The 19755-nt window shown below is 32.8% G+C and overlaps 1 protein-coding gene across 2 annotated transcripts in view; it reads left to right on the plus strand.

Annotated features, from left to right (window-relative positions):
- ZNF280D (zinc finger protein 280D) overlaps nucleotides 1-19500 on the plus strand; it is a 108299-nt gene extending 88799 nt beyond the window's left edge. For both annotated transcript variants that reach the window (XM_081289643.1, XM_081289644.1), the window contains 3 exons: nucleotides 2285-2330; nucleotides 16575-16630; nucleotides 18639-19500. In XM_081289643.1, coding sequence (XP_081145769.1) covers nucleotides 2285-2330; nucleotides 16575-16630; nucleotides 18639-19260 — 724 coding nt within the window. In that variant the 3' untranslated portion in view covers nucleotides 19261-19500. The remainder of the gene's footprint in view (nucleotides 1-2284; nucleotides 2331-16574; nucleotides 16631-18638) is intronic.
- The last annotated feature ends 255 nt before the right edge of the window (nucleotides 19501-19755 follow it).

Raw genomic sequence — 19755 nt, forward strand, 5'->3', positions numbered from 1 at the left:
GGTCATTAGCTCAGAACTTTGAGCTTAGCAAATTTGACTGTCTTCTCTAAAGCAGTTGAATATCTCAAATGATGATTATTTCAGCAAGTATCTTTAATGAATAAGAATTACAGGTATGAAAATTTTTTTCTTTCCTGAAATGTTAATAATATATCAGTAGTTATGTTAGAACTTATTAACCTTAGAGTATGTGTCTCTAGTTATAAAATTTTAGTTATAAATTTATTATGAAATTTATAATGTACATTTCTAATTGATATTAGAGTTACTTTTCTAAATGCTTTTACTGGTTGTTATAAGCCTGTCCCTTAAGAAGAGAATTATTTTATAGGAAAAGGCACAAAACAAGATTTGGGATCATAGACATCTTTTTTAAAAAATATTTATTTATTTTTAGTTGTAGGTGGACACCTTTATTTTATTTTTATGTAGTGCTGAGGATCAAACCCAGTGCCTCACGCATGCTAGGCGATCACTCTACCTCTGAGCCTCAACCCCAGCCCATCATAGACATCTTAATATTAATTATTCTAATAACTTAACATGATTTCATCTACCAGTTTCTTAGTAAAATGGAGAATTATAACAATTTACATCACTAACCTCCATTGCAGTGATACTCAGAGGACTCAGTTTCCCCAGTGGAAATGCCAGCAATACCAGTTAAACATGCTTAATGGCTTTTATTTTTAATTGCTGCATAAAACTAACTTATTATAATACCCATATTGAAAATGATTAGCATGGTAATTTTTTTAAGAGTATAAGATCTTTGGTAACATTTTAATAGTAAGCTGAAAAGAAAATAACTATGTGTGTTTTGCTGGGGATCAAACTCAGGGCTTCAAACATGCTAGGCAAGCACTCTACCCAGCTCCCAAAATATTTTATATTTTTAGGTGTTTTCTGGCCCATTTGTTTTAGTTTTTTCAAATTGAATTTAAAATGATCAAATGCAAATCAGTTGTAATACATAAATTTATTTCAATGCTTCATTAATATAATATCTAGGTTTAGACTAACAGTGCTTTTTCATTAAACATGTTATTCTTAAAACAATTATTTATCCATATGCTCCATTAAAACAATGAAGTTATATATACTTTATACAGTCTCATCTTTATTTATATTGTTTAGATAATTGAGATAATCACACAATCTTTAACCTCAAACGTTTTTGATCAATCTTTTGTTCAAGTTTTATTCAGTTCAACTTGTTTAACAAATTAATTTTAACTTATTGTAATGTACTACCAATTATAATAGTATGCAAAAAAAGGCCATAGCCACTTTATCATCATCACCATCATTGTTATTTTAGTGGTGCTGGATATTGAACCCAGTGCTTCGTGCATAGTGAGCACATTCTCTACCACTGAACTATACACTCTTTCCTTTTATAGCCCTAACTTTAAAAAAAAAAAAAAATTTAGTTGTAGATGGACACGATACCTTGATTTCATTTCTACTTTTATGTGGTGCTGACGATCGAACCCAGTGCCTCAGGCTTCCTAAGCAAGTGATCTACAACTGAGCTACAACCCAGCCCCTATATTCCTAATTTTTAAAATGCATAGGCACTTCATAAAGAGGAAGAGTCTTTGCCATTGACTAGCCATGAGAGAACGTTTTAAGAGATGACATTTTTGTGCTATTAGATATCTTCATTTTTGTCCATGAAATTTAAAAGTCAGTGTAGTTATTGCTTGTATTAAATATACTATTTCTTATAGTTACTGAGCCTTCATCAAGTTATGAGTCAATTAACTCTTGATTAATGGCATTTCAGGTCAGGTTGGCTGACCTCCTTATGTGCATTAAAATCGAATTTAGTATATAATATCAATATTTTTTGATGCTTAAATTCTCCAAATAATATTTTTAGTCATCAGTTTATGAAACAAAGGTCGTTTAGAAAAGCTAGCTGTTACATTGTTGATTATTTTACAAGATTTTTCTAGATGGCATATACCTTTGTTAATATTGTTAATAAGTTATAATAAGCATTGTTTAGGAGTCAGGAGGTTTATAAAGTAAAGAGTACATTCCTTAAATGCTCTTGCTTTTTGATACAGAAAATACATGTCTTTATTCATTTTTAACCATTTAATAAATCTTTTAATAGCCTGCATTTTACTTTTACCTTGATATGAGGTCCAATTTACTATTATGTCATAAAATGTACATTGGTTTAGATTTACATTTTAATTATTATAATCATGCAAAATCTTTCATATTTCATCATTGTAAGTATAAAATAATGAGTATTTATTTTGTTTTCAAGATTAAAAAATGAAGTGCCCATTAAGGAACAAGAATCTGTGTCTAAGGTAAAGTTTGTTTCGTTTTTTTTTCTTAATGGTTTAGATTTTTGAAAATATTGTTGATGTGATTTTTTAAAAAAAATTAAATTTCAAAATGCATATGTCAGTAACAATTATTGGCATGTAATAGAAAAAAAATAGATTTAAAAATTTTCATCTTATAAAAATACCTAATTTTAAGTAAAATATTAAGGTTTTTTCATTTTGACAAACATGTATTTCACTTGCATAATGTTAATTTACCATTGTAATAGATATAAATTTATGAAGTAAAAATCCTGAAATAATTAAAACTTCAATCACTTGGCACACTGGAAAATTAGTAGTTTCAGATGATTTTATATTCTGGGACATTTCCAAATCTTTTCATTTCTTGATGTTGCTCTCCATTTCTGTCATATTCCCTTTACTTGCTATATCTTATGTTGCGGGCCTACTGGCAGATAATTCTTCCAAGGCTTTTTGTTTAATAAAATCTTTTTCATTTGGAAAGATATTTTATGGTAGGTACAGAATTTCCAATTTTGTTTTTGTTTTTTCTTTCAAACAGTTGGTTTAAATAATGTTATTGTCTTCTAGCTTGCATATTGTCTGATGTGATGTCTTTCTATAATTATTGTCTTTATCTTTATGTAATATGTGATTTTTCTTTGTATACTCTCAAGTTATCAACCAGTATGAACATGACATGTCTTAAATCTGTTTTGTTTGTTTGCTTTTTATATGTTTATCTATTTGTGTCTTTTAACTGTTTTTGGCATTTATCCTAATTGGTATTTTCTTTTTTTTTAAATATTTTTATTAGCTGTTGATGGACCTTTATTTTTTTTCTTTTTATTATTGGTTGTTCTAAACATTACAAAGCTCTCGACATATCATATTTCATACATTAGATTCAAGTGGGTTATGAACTCCCATTTTTACCCCAAATACAGATAGCAGAATCACATCAGTTACACATCCACATTTTTACATAATGCCCTATTAGTAACTGTTGTATTCTGCTACCTTTCCTATCCTCTACTATCCTCCCTCTCCTCCCCTCCCATCTTCTCTCTCTACCCCATCTACTGTAATTCATTTCTCTCCTTGTTTATTTTCCCATTCCCCTCACAACCTCTTATATGTAATTTTGTATAACAATGAGGGTCTCCCTCCATTTCCATGCAATTTCCCTTTTCTCTCCCTTTCCCTCCCACCTCATGTCTCTGTTTAATGTTAATCTTTTCTTCCTGCTCTTCCTCCCTGCTCTGTTCTTAGTTGCTCTCATTATATCAAAGAAGACATTTGGTATTTGTTTTTTAGGGATTGGCTAGCTTCACTGAGCATAATCTGCTCTAGTGCCATTCATTTCCCTGAAAATTCCATGATTTTGTCAGTTTTTAGTGCTGCGTAATACTCCATGGTGTATAAATGCCACATTTTTTTTTATCCATTCATCTATTGAAGGACATCTGGGTTGGTTCCACAGTCTAGCAATTTTGAATTGTGCTGCTATGAACATCGATGTGGCAGTATCCCTGTAGTACGCTCTTTTAAGGTCTTCAGGGAATAGTCCGAGAAGGGCAATAGCTGGGTCAAATGGTGGTTCCATTCCCAGCTTTCCCAGGAATCTCCATACTGCTTTCCAAATTGGCCGCACCAGTTTGCATTCCCACCAGCAATGTACAAGAGTACCCTTTTCCCCACATCCTCGCCAGCACTTGTTGTTGTTTGACTTCATAGTGGCTGCCAATCTTATTGGAGTGAGATGGTATCTTAGGGTGGTTTTGATTTGCATTTCTCTGACTGTTAGAGATGGTGAGCATTTTTTCATGTACTTGTTGATTGATTGTATATCCTCCTCTGAGAAGTGTCTGTTCAGGTCCTTGGCCCATTTGTTGATTGGGTTATTTGTTTTCTTATTGTCTAATTTTTTGAGTTCTTTGTATACTCTGGATATTAGGGCTCTATCTGAAGTGTGAGGAGTAAAAATTTGTTCCCAGGATGTAGGCTCCCTATTTACCTCTCTTATTGTTTCTCTTGCTGAGAAAAAACTTTTTAGTTTAAGTAAGTCCCATTTGTTGATTCTTGTTATTAACTCTTGTGCTATGGGCGTCCTATTAAGGAATTTGGAGCCCGACCCCACAATATGTAGATCGGAGCCAACTTTTTCTTCTATCAGATGCAGAGTCTCTGATTTGATATCAGGCTCCTTGATCCATTTTGAGTTAACTTTTGTGCATGGCGAGAGAAAGGGATTCAGTTTCATTTTGTTGCATATGTGTTCTTAGAGGTATTTTTCACCTTGCTTTTCTGTGTGTTGTATCATGTTTGGTGTAAAGTCAGACACTATGTGTGAGACCTGGGTAAACAGTATGTGTATGTGGAAGTGTGCATACCTTTTCTTATGTTAGGCTTTTAGTGTGGAGTTTGCGGCTATTAGGAAGGCGTTCACCTGAATTTTGGTTTTCTCATTGCTATGATTACCTCAAGACAACTACAGATTCAATTCCTGTAGTAATTCCTTATATTGAGGATGGGGATTTTTTTCTCCGTGTTCTTGCTCCATACTCAGCTTTTGAATTTCACTTGAGACTGAGCCTCCAGGAGTGTCGTTATCTACACTCTTGCATATCTTCCAACAGTATTGCTGGTGCTTGTTTCTTAGTGTTTGCTAGCCAATATAAGGTGGTAGGGAGTAGGGTAATGTTCTCTCTTATGATTTGTCTCACTCATAAACTGACTCTCATTATATAAATTAAATATATTTAGCTAAATGTATTAGTTAAAAATAAACATTTTCAATGTATATTAATTTTTTCTCAAACAAATATAGTATCTAAAAAGCCAAGTGGTACAATGTTCAGAATAAAATGTGTAAAGAAATTGATCAAAACTACAGGGGCAGTAACAGGTCTGTCTAGAAAAACAGTGTTTATCTACTAAAAATGATGAAGTTCTTAACATTAAAACCCTTAGACAAAATTACCATGAAATTCAGAGTTACAATTAAGAATTTTCTTTGAATTATAAAAAAGAAACAAAATGATATGTTAGAAATTTCAAAAGCTTGAGAACATACTAGTTGCACAAGGAAAAGAAAACACTGACTGAATGTTGTGGTACACACCTGTAATCCCAGCAACTCAGGAGGCTGAAGCAGGAGGATTACAAATTTGAGGCCAGTCTCAACAACTTAGCAAGACTCTCAAGCAAATTAGTCAGACTCTTTCTCAAACTAAAAAATAAAAAGGGATGGGAATGTAGCTCAGTGGGAAAACACCTGAGGGTTCAATTCCCAGTATCAAAAAAAAAAGATAATTTTGAAGTAAATTTTAATCCTTCATTGTGACCAAAATAAAAGTGATTTTAATAGAGTGTGGATCTAGCTAAGCTCATGATTTAGATTTTGAAAATCTGTTTAAGATGGGCAAAGATTTGCAGAAGATTAATCTTTTTAAAGTATTCCATTAGTGAATTCATTATCATGATCTCCTCATGTATACTTAAAACTTCTTGCTTTATTGTGTTTTCATTCATACTTTTTTCCCCCCTCCATTGGTCCCATGAATTCAACCCAGGAGCACTTAACACTGAGCCACATGCCTAGCCCCTTTTTGTATTTTATTGGAGATAGGGTCTCCTTGAGTTGCATAGAGCCTTGCTAAGTTGATGAGGCTGGCTTTGAACTCAAAATCCTCTTGCCTCAGCCTCCCAAGTCACTAAATTGAAGATTTTTTAAAAATATATTTAAACTGATAATAGATGATGCCTTATAGAATATGATAAAATATGAGTGGTTCTAGATATATATTTTATGCAAAAATAGTTTACCTCTTAAAGTACACAAGAAATTATTGAAAGTCTGATGTAGGACTATTTCTAATTTATTTGAACTTTTTAAAGATATATTGTAATGATATGCATAATCATAAAAAGGAATCTGTCTTATTTGTCTAATAAAATTCAAAACATTTATAATGCTATTAGAAAATTATGTTAAATCTGAAATACTATTGAGAATAAAAGGAAAATACTTTATTCATGTAATCAATCATAAATAAATGTATCTGATTATTAGCTATGTTTACATTAAGAATAATGTCATGACAAAAAAATAAAGTTTTGTTGATTTGATTGACACAAAAGAAATAAGTAGAAAATTTTATCCCAATAAAACTTAAAAAAAATCTAGATATTATCTGGTTTATGAAATTATTAATTAATTAGAAAGAGATGATGTTTGCCGGGCATGGTGGCTCACACCTATAATCCCAGTGGCTTGGGAGGCTGAGGCAGGAGGATCCCAAGTTCAAAGCCAGCCTCAGCAACTTAACAAGGCTAGGGCAATTCAGAGATTCCCTATCTCTAAATAAAATATAAAATAGGGCTGGGGGTGTGGCTCAGTGGTTTAGTGCTCCTGAGTTCAACTACTGAGCCCAAGCCCCAGCCCAAAAGCATCTTCATTATAAAATACCATGCAAACTATCAGTACAGTATGAAATTTGACTCAAATGGAATAATTTGGAGCTCTATAGTGAAAATACAATAAGTGTACATAAAACTGCACATTTCATGAAAGGCTGTCTCTCTCTGCTTACAACAAACGACAGAAAGCAATTTTGAAAGTATATTCAATAAATGCAAAACATTAGCCACAGATGAACATTCTTTCCAACTTTGAAAATAAATGAAAAAGTTAAGAAGTTGAAATACATGAATCACTGCATGAGAATATCAGTAGTTATGAGGAAAGTATTTATTAAATAGAAATTAAGATTACCAACGTTTTGAGAACTTGTTTGAAAGATTTTAGCACAGCTGTGTGTATACCCTTGACCAAACCCGCAGCTTCTGGTAGGACACACGGGGAGTGGTAAGGGAGGAAGAGGACAACCATATAGTCACATGCCTGATTTTATATTTGAAATAGACATGAAAAATGAAGTGTTCTTTAGATTTCAAATTTTAATTTTTTTTAATATTTGTTTTTTAGCTTTTAGGTGGACACAGTGTCTTTATTTTATTTTTATGTGATGCTGAGGATCGAACCTAGTGCCTCACACATGCCAGATGAGCTCACTACTACTTGAGCCACATCCCCAGCCCCGCTTTAAAATTTTTAAGTTAGAGAATAGTTGTTTGCTGTAAATACATACAATTTACATAAAACAACCACTGATTTGTGTCCGGAGCTCCGCGCTCCTCCGCGCACACACTGTCTCTTAAATTTTTTGATAATTTAATCTCTATTGAGGTTTGATCTGAAATAGTTTAAAGCAATATATAATATCAATGATTTGTAATATACAACTGACATTATGTTTTAAAATATCATTGGGCTTAGTGCAGTCTAATACAGATTTTGAAATGGTATTCTGAGATTTTAACAGTTGTATCCATAGTTACATCTTGGAAAAGAAATGTCAGTAAATTAACAATGTTAAAAATTTTCAAAATTGTCCATTGGTCAAGAGAAATTGTCAAACATGGAAGTTTGCTCATTTGCAACAAGAGAAAACTTAGATTTTGAAAATATTTATTGATGTGTTTACTTTCAATAAGGCCAAGAAAGTTAAATGATAATAAATCCTGATTTGGTTAGAATATTTAAACTTAAGCTAATGTTTTGGGTTTCAATTCAGGAACTTTTCAGTATTAGTTGACTAATGTTCTGAGAAACAATATTAAATACACAAAAACTTGTATATAGGGATATGCATTTTTTTCTTCCTCTCAGACCCATGTGTGACTTGACACAGCACTGATCCCAGCGCAGTTACATCACAGTTTTTGATACTATTACATATGCTGGATCAGTAAGTGTACTATGATCCTTTCCTTCCCTATATTTATTATTTTTCTGGTGTTAAAAATATGTATCCTGGCCCCCATCAGTCCAGGCTGGCCCCCAGTGACCTGTGGAAGAATCCAGGCACAGGCCTAGGACTGCCCCTCAGACCCATGCAAGAGTCCAGGCCCAGGACTTTCCCCGGTGAACCATGCAGGGACCCAGGCCCAGGACCACACTCCCTGACCCAAAACCTGCACAGGAGCCCAGGCCCAGGACCACCCCTGCATGGAGCAGACAACCATGCTGTTGCGCCCCATTTACCAATGCATGGCTCCCTAGGCCCACCTCCATCTTGAGACACTGCAGCCATCACCAAAGCTCTCCCCACATATTAGCCTCCACTTTGGGACAACAGAAAGGGCCCGGCAGCAGCTTCCCACCACAGCACTGCATGCCACAACACTGTATCTCTTACCAGGCAGCCCAAAGTCATTGTAAGTCCCACCCTTTCCGCCCACCTCTGAAAGTGGTTGCCTCCATCTTGGAACACCCCCACTGCCATTCTGAGTTACCTCTGTTACTACTGCCACCATCTTTAGTTGTAGTAGTGTCTGTCTTTGGACACCAGCCATTGACTGAAAGCCCAACATCAAGGTACTTACAGGTTTGATGCTACCACGGCCGCCAACTACAATGTGGTGACTGCCATCTAGGGACAACAGTCAGGACCTGGAAGGCTTATCATCAAGGTCATCAAGCTTGGTTATGCCAGAGGTATCCCTGTTAGGTGTGCTAATAGCCACCATCTTGTTGCAGAGACAGGAGAGAGACTTGAGCAGGGTTGCCTCTTTCTTTTCTCCTGTTAAAAGCCAACTTCTTTTGATTCATGTTCACTCCCCCTATGATCTAATACTTTTATATTCTCACCTCTTACCTTACACACCCTACACCCCCCCACCCCATTTCTGTCTTTGTCCACCAATAGAAACTGTAGACCCTTTTGCAAACCTGTCTATATTGCAGATATTAATTGAACACATCATTTCTTTTATTGTGATAAAACTATAATCATCTAAACAGAAACTATTTGGTTTAAAGCTATATATCATTTGCATTGGGTGCTGTTAATATCCATCTCCCCATTAAAGGCAAGACACCAGAAACTTGCAGGGACACTATAAGATTATAGGATAGAAACTATAACACCTCGGATTTGCACTACTAGAGGAGAAGACACACGGAAAACATGAAAAGACAGGGGGAAAAGGGTGCCCCAAACAAACCAAGATGATACAATAATAGAATCCATTTTCAGTACAGTAGATGAAATGTTAGAATTATGTCGGAATGTGCATAATTAAAATGATCTACATATCAAACAATGAAATAAGAGAGCAAATACAGGTGACAATCCGTCACTCCAACAAAGAGAAAATACAAGTAGCAAAAGATTACTTCAAGAAAGATTTGGGGCGGGGGGAACCTTGAAATGAAGGAAAAAATAAACCAAATAAAATTCAATAGAAAACATCACCAGTAGACTAGATCACTTGGAAGACAGAACCTCAGACAATGAAGACAAAATATATAATCTTGAAAATAAAGTTGACCGCACAGTGAAGATGGTAAGAAACCATGAATAGAACCTCCAGGAATTATGAGATAGCATCAAAAGACGAAATCTAAGATTTATTGGGATAGAGGAAGGCGCAGAGATACAAACCAAAGGAATGTACGCTGTCAATGAAATAATATCAGAAAATTTTCCAAACATGAAGAATGAATTGAGAAATCAAATACAAAAGGCTTACAGGATACCAAATGTACAACATTGCAACAGATCCACACCAAGACATATTATGAAAATGCCCAGCATACAGAATAAAGATAGAATTTTGAAAGCCACAAGAGAAAAGTTCCAGATTATGTAAAGGGGAAAATCAATTCGTATCTCAGCAGGTTTCTCAACCTAGACCCGCAAAGCTAGGAGATCCTGGAACAACATATACCAAACTCTGAAAGAAAATGGGTGCCAATCAAGAATATTATATCCAGCAAAATTAAGCTCCAGATTTGATGATGAAATAAAAACCTTCTGTGATAAACAAAAGTTAAAAGAATTTACAATGAGAAAACCTGCACTACAGGATATTCTCAGCAAAATATTCCATGAGAAGGAAATGAAAATCAGCAAAGGAAGTAACTACACTGAAGGAAAAACCAATCAAAGGAGAAACCAAGTCAAATACAAAACCAAAAACAAACCATAATGACTGGGAATACAAACCATATTTCAATAATAACTCTGAATGTTAGTAGCAAAAACTCATCAACTAAAACACATGGACTAGTAGATTGGAAAAAAAAAAAAAAGACCCAACATATGCTGCCTTCAATAGATTCATTTTATTGGAAAAGACATCCACAGATCAAACGTGAAAGGATGGAAAAAAACATACTACTCTCATGAACTGTGGAAACAGGCAGGGGTAAATATATCCTCATATCAGATAAAGTAGCCTTCAAACCAAAGTTAGTCAGAAGGGATAAAGAAGGAAATTTCATACTGCTTAAAGGAATCATATCAACAAGACATAACAATCATATTTATGCCCCAAACAATGGAGCATCTACATATATCAAACAAACCCTTCTAAATTTCAAGAATCAAATAGACACCCAGCACAATATTACTGGGTGACTTTTAACACACCTTTCTCATCACTGGATAGATCTTCCAAACAAAAACAAAGAAACTATAGAACTAGATGAAACTATAGAACTCAATAATACAATCAATAATTTAGATTTAACAGACATATATAGAGTATTTCATCAATCAATGAGTGAACATAGTTTTTTCTTAGCAGCACATGAATCCTTCTCTAAAATAGACCATATGGTATGCTACAAAGCAACTCTTAGCAAATACAAAAAAAAAAAAAAAGAAAAAGAAATACTACCCTGCATTCTACCAGACCATAATGGAATGAAATTAGAAATCAATGATAAAGTGAAATATAGAAACTATTTCAATACCTGGAGACTAAATAATACACTATTGAATGATGCATGGATAGCAGAAGACATCATAAAAAAAAATTTTAGAGGTAAATGAGAACTCTGATACAATATGCCAAAATCTCTGGGACACTACAAAGCGGAAAGTTCATTGCATTGAGCTCATTCATAAAAACAATTAAAAATTAACATGCAAAGCTCTAGAAAAAGAAGATCAACAGCAAAAGTAGAAGATAGGAAATAATTAAAGTCAGAGCTGAAATCAATGAAATTGACAAAAATGACAACAAAAAGCTGGTTCTTTGAAAAAATAATATTGATAAACCTTAGCCACCCTAACAAAAAAGGAGAAAACTCAAAATTACTAAAATTCTTGATAAAATGGGAAATATCGCAAGATACTTTTGAAATACAGAAGATAATTGAAAACTATCTTGAAAATTTATTCTTCAAGAAAATAGAAAATCTTGAAGACATCAACAAATTTCTAGAGACATATGATCTTTCCAAACTAAATCATGAGGACAAACACAAATTAAATAGATCAATTTTGAGGAATGAAATAGTAGATGCCATCAAAACCTACCAACAAAGAAAAGCCCAAAACCAGATGAATTCTTATCTGAGTTTTACAAGACCTACAAAGAAGAATTAATACCAATCCACCTCAAATTATTCCATGAAATAGAAAAGTCCTTCCAAACTCATTCAATGAGGCTAGTATCACCCTGATACCTAAGGCAAACAAAGACCCATCAAGGAAAGAAAACTTCAGACCAATGTCCCTGATGAACATAGATAACAAAAATTATCAATAAAATTCTGACAAATCGCATACAAAAATATATTAAAAAGATAGTGCACCATAATCAAGTGGGATTCATCCCAGGTATGCAAGCTGGGTTCAACATATGGAACTCAATAAACATAATTTATCACATCAATAGACTTAAAGATAAAAAATCATATGATCATTTCAACAGATGCAGAAAATGCATTTGACAAAATACAACACCCTTTCATGTTTAAAACACTAGAACAACTAGGGGTATTAGGAACATACCTCAATATTGTAAAAGCTACCTATGATGAGCCCAATGTCAGCATCATTCTAAACAGAAAAATTGGAAGCATTCCCTCTAAGAACTGGAACAAGGTAGGGATTCCCTCTTTCACCACTTCTAATCAACATAGTTCTTGAAACTCAAGCCAGAGCAGTTATAAGAAATTAAAGGAATACGAATAGGAAAAAGAAGAGCTCAAACTTATCACTATTTGTTGACATCATGATTCTATACTTAGAGGATCCAAAAAATCCACCAGAAAACTTCTAGAATTAATAAATGAATTCAGTAAAATAGAAGGATACAAAAGCAATACCAATAAATCAAATGCATTTTTATATATAAGTGATAAACCCGCTGAGAGAGAAATTAAGTAAACTACCCCATTCACAATAGCCTCAAAAAAAAAACAAACTTGAGAATCAATTTTACAGAAGAGGTGAAAGATCTATACAATGAAAACAACAGAACACTAAAGAAATTGAAGAAGACCTTAGATGATGGAAAGATCTCCCATGTTCTTGGATAGGAAGAATTAATATCGTCAAAATGTCATATTACCAAAAGCATTGTACAGATTTAATGCAATTCCAATTGAAATCCCAGGAACATTCCTCATGGAAATGGAAAATGCAATCATGAAATTCATTTGGAAAAATAAGAGACCCAGAATAGCCAAAGCTAGCCTTAGTAAGAAGAGTGAAACGGGAAGCATTCCAATACCAGACCTTAAACTATACTACAGGGATATTGTAACAAAAATAGCATGGTATTGGCATCAAAGTAGATAAATAAACCAGTGGTACAGAATAAAAGACACAGACAAACCACATAAATACATTTATCTCATACTAGACAAAGATGTTGAAAACACATTGGCAAAAAGATAGCCTCTTCAACAAATGGTGCTGGGGAAACTGGAAATCCATACACAGTTAAATGAAATTAAACCACTCTCTGTCACCATCTACAAAAGTCAAAAGTGAATCAAGGACCTAGGAATTAGACCAAGACATATAGAGAACTCAAAAAACACTAATAATAATGATAATAATAACAATTCAATAAATGGGCTAAGGAATGGAACAGACTCTTCTGAAAAGAAGGTATACAATCGATCAACAAATACATGAAAAATGTTCAACATATGTTTTAATTAGAGAAATGCAAATCAAAACCACTCTCAAATTTTATCTCACTTCCAGTCAGAGTGGCAATTATCAAGAATACAAGCAGTAATAAGTGTTGGCTAGGATGTAGGGAAAAAGGTATACTCATACATTGCTGGTGGGACTGCAAATTGGTACAACCACTATGGAAAGCAGTATAGGATTCCCCAGAAAACTTGGAATGGAACCACCATTTGACCCAGCTGTCCAACTCCTGGTCTATACCCAAAGGTGTTAGAATCAGCATACTATAGTGATGCAGCTACATCAATGTTTATAGCAGTTGAACTCACAATACCTAAACTGTGGAACCAACATAGATGCCCTTCAGTAAATGAGTGGGTAAAGAAATTGTGGTATATATACACAATGGAATATTACTCGACATTTAAAGAGAATAAAATCATGACATTTGCAGGTAAATGGGTGGAGTTGGAGAACATCATGCTAAGCGTAGTAAGCCAATCCCCCCAAAACACAGGCTGAATGTTCTCTCTGATAAGTGGATGCTGATCCATAATGGGCAGGAGGGCATGGGGAAATGGAGGAAATGTGATTGGACAAAGGAGGGGTGGTGAGAGGGGACATGGTGGCAGGAAAGATGGTGGAATGAGGTGGACATCATTACCCTAGGTACATGTGTGGCTGCACATATGGTACAACGCTACATCGTGTACAACCAGAGAAATGAAAAGTGCTCCATTTGTGCACAGTGAATTTAAAGTGCATTCTGCTATCATATATACTTAATTAGAATAAATGATTTTTTTAAAATATCCTTTTTTGCAGGACTGGGGTTGTGGCTCAGCGGTAGAGCGCTTGCCTAGCACATGCGAGGTGCTATGCTCCATCCTCAGCACCACATAAAAATAAATAAAAGCATTGTGTCCAACTATTTAAAAACTAATTTTTTTAAAAAAAACTTTTTTTGCTCATTTTAAAAATTTTCTGTTCATATAATGCTTTTTTACAATTACAATTTTTCTAATATTTGAAAATATTTTTTTCAAAGTTTTTACACAGAGAGAAATTTTGAAGAGGTCTGGAGTTCTCTCTCCAATCCTTGCTCCAGTTTAAACTAGTTGCTCTTTAAGCCTGATGCATTTTCCTTTGCCACTCTCTGGTGTTGGATGTTCTGTTTCCTAAAGCATAAATTCTTCTTTTCTTGGTTTCCTTGTTGTTTGTTGGATTGTGTGTTCTACCAGCTTTCCCAGAAGCAGAGCATCTTCTTTTACAGTCTTTGCACTTCTAAAAATATATTTACTTAAGTGGTATTTTGACTAATGTGGATAGATAACTATTTTTCTATGCAGTTTTAAAGTGGTATTCCACTGTCTTTCACCCAGTATTTTTGATAAGTCTTATAGCAATTTTTGTTATTTTTCTTGGTGTTTAGGTTACTTTGCTCTTTTTAGAAACCATAATGATTATATTTATACCAGTGTTTTGAAATTTCGTGATGTTTGCTCATTGCCCTTTTTTCATTCATTATGGTAGGTATATTTGACAAACCTGCATTTGAAGACTTCTGTTTTTAGAAAGTTTCCTTTTGTTATTTCTTTGTTACTGTCATGTGCTTGCTCACTTATGAGCTCTGTGTCAGTTTTACTGCATTGGATCACCTGCATCAACTCCTTTCAGTGTATGGTATTTTCTTTTCTTACTTGCTTATCTCTTTTCATTGCAATATTTATAATTTTGAAGAGCTCTTTAGTAATTTATTCTCAATTTGTTCTGTTTTTGGAGGTTTTCTTATTGTTTAATTGGTACAATAACATACCTCTCTGATATAATAAGTATATAGATAAATTTTTTTTTCTTTTGTCCCCAGCAACGTCTCTCATGTATTCAGACCTCTTTCTTTGTTCCTTTTTTGTTTATTTTGGTCTTTCTCATGTTAGCAGATGTCTTGTAGTGTGTTGATTACTGTCCACATATGATTAAAGAGTGAGGCTCAAAAGTCCATTGAAAATGTTGTGTTTAGATGGAGACAGGGATGCCTTGCATAGCCATATAGGTGTGTACAGCAGAACTTCCGAAGGTACTTTTTACATATACCCATTTGTACTATAAAAAATAATCTGTATTTACCATTTTAGAAATTTTAAAAATGGTTATTGATTGATTTAATGTAATAGCAATAAACCCAGTGTATGTTAACAAATAACATTTTTATTTCTGAAAAATAACTCTCCCAAACAAAAGAAATTTAGAAGAATGGTATTGTTTTATACTCATTCATGAATATCTTTTTAATGTCTGTCTTAGTAGAAGAAAACTAGATTCTTATATTTCTGAATTTGGTATAATGTGATATGTTGTTTTGGTAGAAATATCTGAAAAATATCCAGCTTCACCCAGTACTTTAAATCTTTTCAGATAATTGTGATTATTTTCCTTTGATACTACACCAGCACTAGACAAGTGAAATCTTTTTGTTTGTTGCAGTGTACAGTCTGACTCTGCATCATTGAATTTCTTTATACTTTGTACATCAAAATCTATTGGTCTGTTTTACACTTTGAATGGATTCTTTTTAACCATGTGTAATTTTGTAACATTATGCATTGGTCATTTGAAAAATATTGGTTCATTGAATTATCTGGATATCCCAAATGCTGACATGTTATGTTATAGAATATCAATAAATCACATTCATTAATATTAGTGATATTAACTAACCATTATTAGTGAAGTAATTAACCATCAGTGGTGGGTGTGAATTTTTCCAAAGTATTAATTTTTTACTTTTGTTATTAGCAACAAATACTGTCAGTTATTTCTTTTCCTCCTCCCACCCCCTGTGGATGCATCTTGTTATTAAAATACAGTTTTATTTTACTAGTTTTTTGTTCCACTGTAATTATAGCTGATATTTGAAAGAGACAATAGGTATTGATATCACTGGATAACTGCTTCTTGAATTTGATCCAGAAATTTTTGATTCACTGAAATCCTTATGGGTTGATATTTTTACAAATTCTAGTTTTGTTATGAGAATTATTCTAACACTTTTTCTAATAATAATAAGTATTCTAATTTCTATTATGAGAATTAGTCTAGTTGAGATTAAAAAATTGTTTTCCTATTTCTTTGTTGTATTCAGAATTTCTTTGTTGGATACTTAAGTTCCTTTTATCCAGAATGTTTAGTCTTATAAAAATACTTTTCTTTAAGTTTAGCCATGAATGTAAAAGTAAAGTATTGTGAATCATTTCAGGAAATTGCAAGACCTAATGTGGCTGAAAAAAAAAAAGAATCATCAAATTCTGAAAGGTAAATATAAGGAAAAACTTAATCTCTTTTAATTTAAGCATTAAATTAAGAAAATGGCCTCCTCCTAAATTGTAACCTCCCATGTAAGCATATAAAATAACATGTAAACCACATTATTTCATACTTAACTGACAAAGGGCTCAATAGCCTTTTGTATATATTATTGGTTTCAATAATGACTTTGTTGAAATTTTTATTTCAACAAAAATATTCCAGATTCTTGGTTTTTAAATCTTATTAACATGTACAGTACATTTAATAAGTTGTAAAATCTTTTAAAAAGTACTTAATAATACTTAAATTACTAAGTAACTAAATGTTAATAAATTTTAGTTATTAAATGAAAACAGTTATAAGATCCTACAGGTTATAACACTGGACAATTATTGCAAATAAGAAATCTTAAAATGTTTTCAAAAAGCTATAAAGCTAAAAATTTGAAAATTCAGAGGTTGAGGTTTTTAAAATTTCAGTGCTTAGGTAGATCTCGATATGAAACACAACATGTTTCATAGTCCTTTTAAGCATTCTAATTAGAACCTTATTCAGTGTTCTAGATTAAGTATTTTACCCTTTTCTTTATTTATTCTGTGTTTTACAATGGATTAATTGTTAGTCTGTTGAGATTAATTAATTTCTTGACCCCAAAAAAAGTAAATCACTGAATAAGGCCTTATGAAAGTATATATTGGACTTTAGTAGTAAAGTTATCTAGCCTTATCTTCATCTATCAATTTTCCTTGAGTTCTGGAGTAGGTAGGTGGTGCATGTGATGTAATTGACCAGTAAAATCTAAGAAAATGAAATAATAATGATTGAAATTAATAAGGGGGTTTAATGTAAAAAAATAAAAAAAACCAGAATCTTTCTGATAGATCAGTGATTATAAAACATACTGAACAAAAAGCTCATTCACAATAGTAACAAAAATGAGAAATGTGTATAAAACAAAGCAAAAGTTTACTGAGATAACTTGCATGATGGATGATTTGCCAAATTAATTTGTAGATTTAATCAGTATTAAGTTGACTATCTCAGTGAGACTTGGTTTGGAAACTGGCAAACTTAAAATAAGATTTATATTTTTTCATTTATTAATACCATAATGTATTTTATTATTTCTCCATGTTAGATACTAATTTGTGTGTTTACTATTTAAGCACAATTTTAATGATCATTGTTGTGCAAATAAATGTCCTTTATGTTTTTAAACTATGAAATTTATGAATAGTAACAGAATATAGGTGATTTGCTCTACCTAATAAAGTACATTGTTAATCTGTTGTTAAGACTGTGTGGTATTGGCCCCCAAATAATCTAAAAACAGATCAATGGAACAGCATAAATTTTAGAAAAATAGCTTTATGGATATATTAATTCAATAAATGATAAATGACTATTTGAGAATGTTGCTAGGATATTGGCATAATTCATTGGGAAAAAGTCTGAGTTCCAGGTAGTTTAAATCTGTACACACAAAGATAGGCCTGTGTTGTATATATGTATATGTTTTTTCAGGCATTTTTTTTTTTAATTGAGCTAGTGAAAAATTAGGGACATGTTTGTCAATGCATATCTGATTTTGCATAGGAAAAGACATTTTAAGCATAAGAGAATACAAAAACCAGTACAGAAAAAGATATATTTTTTTTCAAATATAATCCTCATGTTAGGTGCTCTGACAAATTAATAACACTTAAATTTTAACTAAAAACAAGCCAGGGTCTTAAACAGATGAAATAATGACAGCTGAGACTAAAATCAGCTGATAGACTACCTGAGTGTCTTTTTAACATGTCTCCAAAATTTCTCTCAGTCTTGCTTAAGAAAATGGCCTCCTCCTAAATTGTAACCTCCCATCAAAGACAGGGGATCTGCATATAGTTTTCCTTTTCAATTAGCAAAGATGCCTTGATTTTTTTTCTCTTAGCAAATGTCTTTATTTTGATGGTGCTCAAATACATTGTTTTATGAAGAAAAAGATAATAAATGACTTTCTTTTTTTCAGTAAGCAAGATAAAGCTTCTTCACCAGAAGAAAAAAATGGATGTGATACAAATTTATTTGAAGATTCATTAGCAACAAAAAGTGAAGAAAACACAACAGTTTCAGATAAAGAAAATAATAACTGTCTTGCAGACAAGGAAACTGGCTCAAAGAAAATCTTCAGTTATGATTCAAATATTGATGCAGATAAAATGGAAAAAGAAAAACAAAGACAGCACATTTGTCAGGAAATGGAATTGAAAATGGGCCAAAGTTCAGAAAACATAATTTCAAGTGATCAGATTAAAGATCACAACTCCCGTGAAGCTAGGTTTTCTTCGAAGAATATTAAGGATTTGTGGTTACCATCAGGTGATGTTAGCATTGATCAGTTTTTGAGAAAAAGAGATGAATCAGAATCTGTTAGTTCTGATGTTAGTGAGCAAGGCAATGTTCATTTGGAACCTTTGACACCATCAGAGGTACTTGAGTATGAAAGTACAGAAATTCTTCAGAAAAATGATGATTCTTATGCCAACACTGATGAAGTAGTGTCTGATCAAACAAATGACATTCCTGGAGAAGAGAGTCCAAGCACAAGAGAGACAACAGTAGACTTGGCAGATGAAAAAGAACAAAGTTGAAATAATTTAGTCATTAAGTTGTATCACACCAACAGAAAGAGCATTTGGAACAGTGCAATCAGGTGAGCTCAGTAGTACTGTGGTAGAGTTCAGAAATAGGAAAATGTGAGGGAGGTCATTCATACGCTTCACATGTATGTTCAATCTAAGTTATTAAACAAATCAGTTCACCAACTACAGCATGCATGGTATGGATTTCCAAGTTTTTAAAAACATGAACAGGATTTTAATGAAAGCTAAGTGTGAAGAAATAGGACTTGGTTGTAGATATGAATGGATTTATGAGAATATTAGTTATATTATTAAAATTTTTCAAACTTTCAGTCCTTAGCTTAAAATCCTTATTATCTGTATAACCTTTTAGGTTACTTTTAAAGAAAGAGATTTGGAAATCATGTACTTTTCAGAGTAATAGATTTTAAATAATGGCTGATTGACATTGTTAATAAAGGCTTTAAGTGTAATGCTGGCAAATGGAGCATGCTTAGAGTGCTA

Source organism: Spermophilus citellus (assembly GCF_964194105.1).
Source record: "Spermophilus citellus genome assembly, chromosome: 4".
In the NCBI taxonomy this organism is placed as follows: domain Eukaryota; kingdom Metazoa; phylum Chordata; class Mammalia; order Rodentia; family Sciuridae; genus Spermophilus; species Spermophilus citellus.